Source organism: Hippichthys cyanospilos, chromosome 12 (assembly GCF_059441005.1).
Source record: "Hippichthys cyanospilos isolate Australia breed blue-spotted pipefish chromosome 12, RoL_Hcya_1.0, whole genome shotgun sequence".
NCBI classification, from domain to species: Eukaryota; Metazoa; Chordata; class Actinopteri; order Syngnathiformes; family Syngnathidae; genus Hippichthys; species Hippichthys cyanospilos.
Genome location: NC_142380.1, coordinates 8,219,465 through 8,229,790, shown reverse-complemented (window position 1 = coordinate 8,229,790; position 10,326 = coordinate 8,219,465). Strand labels below are relative to the sequence as shown.

The window sequence follows — 10,326 nt, the reverse complement described above, 5'->3', positions numbered from 1 at the left end:
AGTTTTTCAGTTATGATTCCATTTAATCATGTCCTGTTGCTCTACAACATAAAAATATGACAACAAAACTGTTAATGCTTTTCAAAAAGGATGGCAAGGTTGCTTTATATGTTTCATATATTTGCTTTAAAAAAATACATTTACATGACATGATACATGAATAGCAGAAGCAAGCACATGATGAAGTCTGGTCAGGACTAAAAATACTTGGCATGATGAAATATCCAAATACTTTTGCAAAAGGATGATAACGTCCAAAAAGTAGTCCAAAAACTGTCCCATTCTTTTTTTTGCTTGTAAAACATTTTGTCCTTTAGGCTTCCTGTATTCCCACAAGAAGGCTAAATCACCAAATTTTGGAATACACCCGAAATGAGGAAGTGGTAGGATTTTTTTCTTAATCAAACCCGCTTGTGAATTTTGCCATTCGGTTACTTGTTAGCCAAACGCCGTGTGCAAAAATGACTGAAACAGTGAAGAGTTGGAAAGGTGCGCATGCAGCTTTTGAGGTCAACTTTTGGACCATCACTTGACTTCACCCACCCAATCGCGTTGGCGGTCCCGCTCGCACTCGCGTTCCTTTTCGCGCCGCATGGTGGCTATGGCAACGGCTTCGTCGAAACACATGCTGAGAGGGCTGTTCCGGGAGACGTCGTTTCCGCAGGTGGCGCTGACCTCATCCGCCGCGTCGGCGTCCCTCCTTTCTCGCTGCTGCTGCTGCTGTTGTTGTCGCAGGCTCCGGGCAGCGAGCTTGCAGTGTTGGGGCTTGGGCGGCACCACCGGCACCGCTTTGGCCTGGTAAACTTTGGGCGGTTTGGAGATGACCAGCTTCCTTCCTACTCCTCGTTGGTCAAATCTCACGTCTTCTCTGGAGTCCGGAACATCTGACCTGAGCTCTTTCTGGAATGAAGCTCTACGAGTTGGCGTCAGTGGCACTTCCTCACAAACGGGGTCGTTGACTTTGGGGACTATTTTTTTTGTAACTGTGCCTTGATGTTCACTCAACTCTGGTCCTTGCTCCGCCAACCTCAAACCTTCTCTGGACTCCGGACTGTCGGACCTGGCCTCCTTCAAGGGCTCGGCTTTTAAACCTGGAGTCATTTCCGGTTTGTCTTCTTGGGGGATCAGCTTATGGGTAACTGCTTCATTGTGTTCACGACACTCTGGTCCTTGTTGCCAGAAGCTCACACTTTCTCTGGACTCTGGACTATCAGACCGGCTCTCCTCCCTGGGCACATTTCGAAAACCTGTTATCACCATCACATCCTCACAAATGGATTTGTCTTCTTCAGGCACCAGTTTTTCTGTAGTTGCTCTTTCGTGTTCAGGATTCTCTGGTTCTTGCTCCCCAAATCTCACACCTTCTCTGGAATCTGAACTGTCAGACCTGATCTTCTCTCTGGGCATATCTGTAAAACGCGGTGTCACTGTCACATCTTCACAAATGGGTTTGTCTTCTTCGGGCACTAGCTTTTCTGTAGTTGCTCTTTCGTGTTCACGACTCTCTGGTTCTTGCTCCCCAAACCTCACACCTTCTCTGGAATCTGAACTGTCAGACCTGATCTTCTCCCTGGGCATCTCTCTAAAACCTGGAGTCACTGTCACATCCTCACAAATGGATTTGTCTTCTTCGGGCACCAGCTTTCCTGTAGTTGCTCTTTCGTGTTCACGACTCTCTGGTTCTTGCTCCCCAAACCTCACACCTTCTCTGAATGCTGAACCGTCAGACCTGATCTCCTCCCTGGGCATTTCTCTAAAACCTGGTGTCACTGTCATATCTTCACTAATGGGTTTGTCTTCTCTGGTCACCAATCTTTCTGTAACAAGGCCTTGAAGTTCACTGCTCTCTGGTCCTTGTTCCTCAAACCTCAAATCTGTGGAATCTGAAACATCAGATATGACCTCTTGTTGTGGTGTATCTCTAGGTGTTGCTATTAATGTCACTTCCTGACAAATAGGTTTGATTCCATGGGGCACCAACTTTTCCTTAGCTGCTCCTTCGTGCTCTGTTCTTTGGTCCTCAAACCTCAACCATTCTCTGGACTCTGGACTGTCAGTCCTGACCGCTTTGGGTGCATCTGGAAGACTTGGCGTTAATCTTCTTTCATCACAAATGGGTTTGTTTTCAGGCACTAACATAATGGTACCCTCTTGTTCACACCTTTCTGGTCCTTGCTCCTTCAACCTCAAACCTTCTGAAAATTCCAGAACGTCAGACCTGATCCCCTCCAGAGGTGCATCTGTGACACTTGATGTCACTTCCTCAATAATTTGTTTGTCTTCTTTCCGTACCAACAATTCCATAACCTCTCCTTCTTTGTACCCTTCTGGTTCTTGCACCTTGAAATTCAACCTTTCATTGAAGTCTGGAACAGCAGACCTGACCTTTTTCAGGGGTTCATGTCCAAGATTTGGCATCCCTGTCACTTCTTCAAGGATTGTGCTGTCATCTTTGGACAACAGGCTTCCCAAAATCGCTTCTTCCTGGTTACATCTCTCGGGTGAAATGTCCGCTCCTCCTGGGTTCCTTCCCGCAGTTGTCTCCATCTCGTTGGCCTCACTGCTCTCTCTAAGCTCCGCCGTCTGTCTTTCGTCATACTCGATCACCTCGCACACGACCTCCTCTAGCTCATCGCAGATTTTCACAAAGGTGTCGTCTATCACCGAGACCTCCTCGTGTGTCTTTCCCAAACTTCGCACCTTACCATCTTCGCTTGGGATATCTGCCACCACGCTTGTTTCAGGAATTACATCCTCAGTCACTGTACGCTCACTTCCATCATGGACCTCATGGAACTCCTCTGTTGTTTCCTGAGAAATGTCTAGAACCTCCTCTTCTTTGGAAGTGTCTTTCTCAGCAAGGTCCACGATGGAGAATTGATTGATTTCTCCATCTCCCTGTACATTGTCATTAGCTTTAACGCTCCACTCATCCGTGTGCTCTTGCAAGTCCACACAATGGTGTGAAGGCACTTCTATGGGGAGAGGTTCTAGATCAGCTTCCTTGATTTTTACATCCTCATTCCTGCACAAAGAAATCAGTTAAAAGTTAAAGCTTCCTTTTTGCTTAATCATACTCAGTACAGTTTGTTTTGCATTTTTTCAAGCAAAATCCTTTTTACCTTCCATAGTTTTTCTTCTGGTGGTCTTCATTTTCTGGTATCGTCTCCTCTGCTCTATCCACGTCATCTCTGCTCTGATCACCATCATTTCGTTGTTTAGCAGTAGAATTTTCAGTATTAAAATCTATTGATTCACATGACTGGTCCACCAGAGGATTATCAGCAGCTGCCAAGTCCTCCGCTTGAAGATCAAACGCATTGCATAGGAGGAAATCCGCCGGGAGGCTCTTGGCGAACAAGCCGCCGTCTTCGTCGCTGCTGGAGTAGTCGACTGTGTCGTCGTCTGCTGTGTCGTCGTCATAGCAACAGTCTTCTGGATCACACACAGGCGAGGTCATGTGAGGCAGGCTGAGGGATTTTGCGTGGCGATCATTGGAATCGACGCCGTGCGGCCGTTGGAGCTCCTTCGACTGGTTTTGAAGGCTTGTCTCGCTCGGGCTGCCGTCGGCCCCCGCGGCGCCATGACACGGTTGTTCCATGACTTCGTACTCCTCGTCGGAATGTCCGGGAGGTTCAACGGAGAATTCGTTCACTTGGGAGGCGGAGTCCGGCAGGAAGTGGAAAGGAATCTGACAACACAAGCGCCTGACATGTTGTGAACCAACACCTGGACTGTTTGCCAGACGGTCGCAGGTCGGCGAACATTTATAACTGGAGCCTCATCCCCGTTCTTCTCAAACTCAAGCAAGTTTACATTATTAAGAGCCGAGGTTCAACGAAGCTCATTTTCAGGTAATTACATGTCTTTTGGTCTAAATCTTCTGCAAGATCTTCTGTGTCCTATTATTTTTGCCAAAGATAGATAAGTGTCATTTAGTCCAAGTCTCAAACAAACTCTAGGTCTTACTATCTAAGGCTTTAAGTAACATCTTTGTCTCAAAGGTGGTGGCCTAGGTCTTCCTGTCCAATTTTTGTTAAGACATTTTTTGTTTTTGGTCCTAGAAGTAAGACTTGGTCTTGCGTTCCAAACATCAAAGACGTTGGTGTTTTAATCTTATTATTTTGGACAAATACAAACAGTTCTTTAAGAGAAGCCAAGTTCATTTGGCCAAAGTCTTGTACTGAGATTTGGCACTTCAAATGTCAAGCAAGACCGAAGTTCCTTGAGCCAAGTATTTGGCAAAACCATGGTCTTTTGGTCCAAGTCTCTGGCAAATCTTGGGTATTCTGGATATATTCTTTTGCCTGAAGGCAGAACTTGGGTCTTTAAACCTCGGTAATTGCCAGTTAGTCCAGTTCTCAACTAAAGTCTAGGTCTTACTTTCTAAAACTTTAAGCAAAATCTTTGTCTTAATTAAGGCAGCGTAGGTCAGAGTTTAATAAAGCTAGCTTGAATTATTTGTTAAAACTGGTCTTCTGGATGTATTATTTTGACCAAAGGCAGACCTAGCTCTTTAATGAATGAAAAAGCCAATTTAATCCATTTTTTATTTCCTTTTATTTTTGTCAAACTTACACCCAGGCAAAACTTCAGTCCAACTAAACCAATTAGAGGTAGGTCATACATTTTCAAGGACGTTTCATACAAGGCCCAAGTCATTCTGCTTATCCATATACACAATAACCAGAAAACATTCGACTTTCAATGTGAACAAATACCTGACAGGAGGCGCTGCAGTCCATGTGATCCAGGAATTCAAAGTTGTCTTCAACATAGCCTGAGAGCTCTTGGTCATCCTGCTCCAGCTTGGTGGAGTTGAGGACGCCAGAAGAGTCAAACGTATCGTCGTCCTCACAGTCGGCCGAAGATACTCCTTGCATTTCTGCGTTGAGACGTTCGAATTAAAGACGATCCAGCGTGCGTCATACCATATTTGGACATTACCTTCATAGGCATCTTCATCTACGTTGCAATTCAGAATTTTGGCCGGAGTTTCTTTTGCCACCGGTTCTGATTGACAATCTTCCCCAAAAGCTTTCTTCTTCTTCTTTTCTTCTTCTCTGTCAACTAATGCATTTGCATCTTCATCCAGATTGATTTCCTTCCCGTGTGTCACCTCTTTGCTCTCCTCTTTAACTTCTACAACTTTCATTTCCATTCTCCCACTGTCCGTCCTCTGCACATTATCGCCTGTCTCATCACCTCCAATCTTTTCCCTGCCACGATGGACCACCCGGTCACTCCCACCTCCCTGCAGAACGCCCAAAGCGAGGTTGGAAGTGATGTGCAGCGGCACCGTGACCATGGTCGGCCCGGTGATGTGCATGGCCGCTCTCCGACCGGCCTTGGCGGACAGTCCCGGCGATCTGGATTGGGCGGAGTCGGCGTCGACGCCCCCCGCGCCTTCGGGGTCAAGCGCCGTGTAGGTGCCCTGAGTGCCACCGCTCACAAGTCCCGTCCCCCTGCGGTAGGTCACGGCGTACTCGCTGCCACCCAACGGGCTAGAAGACGCTGGAAATTCCAAGCCGGACATTTTGGTCGAGCGAGACGTCTGCAGGGGGCGCACGGGATCTGAAACAAGGGAAACACAGAGAGAGCTACACTTTGCGGTTTCTTTAGCTCCCGGCGAGATGTTAATGACGGTGAGAAGAGATCCACCTTCATTTGAATATGACTGAATGCTGAGGGAGTCCATGCTTCGAGCTGGACGCAAGGTCGGTCTGTCCTTCTCTATGCACACAAAAGACAGTATCACTTGCACAGCATCCGTCCTCAAATGGCGCAGCAAATGTAAGATTTTAAAAGGTTTTCGCAGCCACCAGCAAATCTTATTTAATGCAACTTAAATTCCAAATTCTGACTACATACTGTATCTTGTAAGCTTGTGACAGGAGCAGTGTGTTTTTCTTTTCAAATCAAGAACAAATGAATTGGAACATCAGACAACTCATGTACCCCAGCCCATTTTAGCCCCTTATTGTAAATTACAAATAGTCCCTCAAATATACGTATACAAATACAATATTTAATTGCTAAATTGTCGCGTGCGTGATTTTATATTGAAATTTCCAGCAGTACTTGGCCGAAAAAAAATCTTATTTTACAAGATGTGCATTTTTGAAAGAAGTTTGAGAAGGACTGATCTTTAGTGTTTTCAAAACGAAGATGTGGTTCATAATCCATCTGGACTAGAAAAATAGTGCTGTGTCTCATCGGACAAGATTGACCAAAGATTTGAGTGTGCAAAAAAAGATGCAAAAACTCAGTTACGCAGCAAATAAATTTGAAACCTGATTTACAAAATGAGCACGCCTGCAATTACATCCGTTCAACTTGTAAAATTGACCGGGAAAGTGATGAAAATCGGTAAACCTGCGACGGCTACCCAATATACCTTTGGCCGAGTGTTTATGCCGTCTTCTCGGGTCGTGGAAGCGGCTGCCGATATTGAAAATGGACATCCACTTCCTTCCTTTGAAAGAGCCCTTCCTCCTGAGGCAAACAAAAAACTTCACGTGAATCCAAATTAAGACCAAACGCCAAGCTTTTGTCAGGATCTCTGAGAAATTCTCAAACATCTGTGAAGAGACACCATGAAAGAGTCTACTCACTTATCAGTGCCTTCTATGATGGCGTGGTAAGGTCTTATCGGAAGGGGACCATCCCCTGGACTGATGTGTCCAAAGTTTGCCGGAGAAGGAACCTTGAAGAGGGGTTCCTCCTGGCTGGAGATGGCCGTAGGAGAAGGAAGAGACTTTCTTCTGCTGTGCGTGAGGCCTGGAGGAAGTGCAAGCGTTAACACACAGAGGACGAGAACTTCTTGTGTGTTTGTGTTGCACTTACTGGGCTCAGGAAACAGCTGAGGGACATGTGTGAGGATGAACTCCACCACGATGGACTGGACCCTGACCTCCATGAATGCGGCGGTGCCATTAAAACCCGACACCTCAATGTCCTTTGACCTTAAAGAGCAGATGTGACAGATTTTTAGAATCCTCAATTGTCCTCATTGGGATGGGGAAGAAGCACGGCGTCCACACCGGAGCAGATTGGGCGCCCAGACGATGGCCAAGTTCCTGGCGTGCATGTTGGTCTCTGATGAGTACGAGGCCATTTTGACCAGGTGGCACATCAAAAACTCTAGAGTTCTGAAGGGAGGCGAGCAGACAATCAGGCTACAGCTGGGGAGGACAAAAGTTGACCTAGTAGGGTATATAACTTTAAAATTAAAACGACTAAACTATCTGAAATGAAGCTTCACCGGAACCATGTTTGTGCCATTGTTTTCAACACAAACCTTTCTTGCAGACAAACGCAGCATTGCAATGGCAGCAAGCGAAAAAGATTTGACAGTGATACCCCTAAATCAGGCCAGTCAATACGAGTGGAACATGTGGAAATAGCACCTGTAATGCGGCGGGGGAAGTTCCTTGAGGACATCTCGGATTTTCACCAGCCGTTCCTCCTCCAGCTGGACGGCCACAGCCTCCTGCAGTAGGTAAAAGAAATGTTGGAAAGACAGCCAAAATTGTCTTGCTTTTGGCCACCTTGCGTCCAGCTCACATTTAAGTTTTTATCGGGTTTAATCATACTCTTTTAAACTCATTTAATGCCAATATAGAAGGCAAAGATGGATTTTTACAGGACTGGCACTGAATTAGTTAATTATCCTGCCTGTTGCTTGCATATACTGAAGAATAAAAATAAATTATTTACAGTAAGCAACTGGGGATGCGTGTCAGCTAAAGGCACTGGGGAGATGGCTGTCATAACATCTTTGATGATCCACTCATCAAAAGGGACAATGATAATGCATTCTGCCACGGTGCAAAAACCATGAAAACATTCATTGTGGGAAGACACCTAAGGTCAATGTAATGGCCTGCAAAAAGTCCAGCTCTCAATCCAATTGAGCTGGAAGTTGAAGAAAATGATGAGGAACTATGTAGCAGATCTGGCAAAAGCAATCAGAGAAAATATTGATGAAGAGTGCGATTTGCCCCCGGTGCAGGATTTTGCCCATTTTTGGGACATTTTCTTCAGCATTTTAGCCAAGGCATCACCCACTCCTTGTAGTGTGATAACCAAGTGGTGGTGCCATGTTGAACTTTGACCTTGTCACCATCTGGCTGAAATTTCAGCTCCCTACTTTACCTTTAATCTGAAATCCCTTTGATGTCAATTTCAAAGGATGGGAGGACAAAAACTTCATGCAAGCAGTGTCTTCTGGAAAAAGTCCCAGGAAATAAAATGGTGCAGTGTAGAGTGCGGGATGCTACTCAACGGCAAACTTGTCGTAAAGTTGGTAGGTGAGCAGCGGGTTGGGCAGCTCCCGGAAGTAGGCTTTGCACAAGGAGCTGACGCAGTGGATGTCCTGCAGGTACACTTCTTTGCCCAGATCCGGGCTGCCCTCGCTCTCAAACTCGCCCCTGTTTTTGGAGGTGACAATGAGGGTGACGATAGCACGGGGAGGATGCCTTCACGCCCTCTGGGTGAACAACTTACCTGAGCTTCTGGATGTTGGATGAAACGCCGGACAACCTGTAGATTCCGTCCACCACGCCGTGTTCCTCCACAAACTGGCTGCAGGACTGCAACACTTGAGGGACTGCAAGAGAAAAAGCGCCATCAAATCTCGGAACGCAAAGTCGCTCCTGGTCCAGGGCCAACGTACCATCCTGGCCGGTGGCGCTCAGGTGCTCTAGAAGATCACAACCAAAAACCTTGTCTTTGCTGGCTACTTTTCTTCGGACTCGCCTCATGGCTTAGCCGATGCGCTGCGACCGCCCCAGTCCAGTCCCGTCCTGGACCCGATGACCTCGGGGCAATCAAGAAAATGGGATCTTCGTCCTCAGGGCGGGGACATTGCGGTCTGTCAAAAAAAGTACAAACTCAAAGCTCACCCAATAAAACGGCGATAAAAATAACTGCTTTTTACGACAACAGTTGTAAACAGTTTTTTAGGCAGTGCCTAACTCCACATCCAAGTAACTGTGCGGTTCTGTCGTGGTATTGGTATGGTATCGGCATTAGCAGAATTGGTATCGGGGGCAAAAAAACAGTATCGGAACAACATCATTTCATTTTCTGCAAATATGTGCTTAAAAATGGTAATATTTGAATTTGGTGGATATTGTATTATTCTGCTAATTTGGAATAAACCAGAACTATATTTTTTCCCCAAACATAATCCTATAAATGATAACAAAAAATATAACTTTACAGCGGTCTTTTACTTTGTCCAGAACTGTGTATTTATTTTACATGACAGTGGTATTTTTCTTTTTTTACACCAAGTATCGACTCTAAATATTATCTTTATGAACACCATTAAAACCTGTAATTAAAGATTGCTTCACTGTTCATCAAAAACAAGACAGATTTTATGTTGAAAAGTATATTTTGTTAAAAAAAAATATAGATTTCTACCATAATAAAACAAAAATAGTAACTAAATCTTTTGAGATTGAGTTAAATACAACTGAACTGTCCTTAAATAATGTAAACTAACTGAACAGTGTGATGATTTGGTGTACCACTAGAGGGAGCCAGCTTACCATTAGAACTCCAAGGACACTTGAAACATCCTCAACTGCATCTTTTTGAAAATAATTTCATGTCATATATGGAGAAGAGTAATACATATGATTTTTTTCTAATTATATGAAATTCAGAGACCAATTAGTAGTTCAAGTGTTGGATTAAGTGGTTAGAATTACCCAAGTCTTCTAGGAAAAAAAAAAATCTCTCTGGAAAGGAGTTCATAGGCCTAAAAAATAAGATTGATAAAAACCTGCCATTGTGCATGTGCGGTTCACCACTTCCCCCCTAAAACTGATACACTTGATTTATTTTCAAAAGGCCACACCCATGCCAGTCCGACTCAAATAAACAAAACCAACCAATCGGCGTCTTTGTGACCGGAATCCCTTAAACCAGACAAAACCCAGGACCGGGTTCTTGACCTGAACGAACCCCGAGCCCCTTCGTGCAATTTCACAGATGCTAGCAGGCCTCTTTGCCAAAGTAGCGGAAGTATTCAAAACCTGAAGTCAGTCAGCGCAAATTTCCCATCACTTCCTCTGTGTAATTCCCCGACACCTGTTCACTTTAGCCCGGGTCGTAAGCACATCCACACGCTTATGTTTTTTTGGGTGAAAAGTGACATAAATTTGTTGTCTTACCTTCACACTGCATCTGCACTCACAAAGCGCAAGTGACGCAAGAAAACCACCACACTTCCCCTCTGTTCACTTCCTGAGCGTCGCCTCTGCAACAAGCTTTTCTGATTGGCCGAGAGACTCTGCCGCCACTGCCGCTTCT

At 45.2% G+C, this 10,326-nt stretch overlaps 1 protein-coding gene across 1 annotated transcript; it reads right to left on the bottom strand.

Moving 5' to 3' along the window:
- Positions 1–75: 75 nt before the first annotated feature.
- On the bottom strand, positions 76–9,007 carry arhgap30 (Rho GTPase activating protein 30). Its single transcript, XM_088429058.1, has 13 exons — positions 8,678–9,007; positions 8,509–8,611; positions 8,288–8,432; positions 7,410–7,492; positions 7,044–7,151; positions 6,847–6,965; positions 6,615–6,780; positions 6,398–6,495; positions 5,662–5,733; positions 4,948–5,574; positions 4,722–4,885; positions 3,123–3,691; positions 76–3,025 (listed from the first exon to the last, which is right to left on the bottom strand). The coding sequence occupies exons 1-13, from the start codon at positions 8,763–8,765 to the stop codon at positions 526–528; spliced, it is 4,842 nt and encodes a 1,613-aa protein (XP_088285184.1). The 5' UTR covers positions 8,766–9,007; the 3' UTR covers positions 76–525.
- Between the last annotated feature and the right edge of the window lie 1,319 nt (positions 9,008–10,326).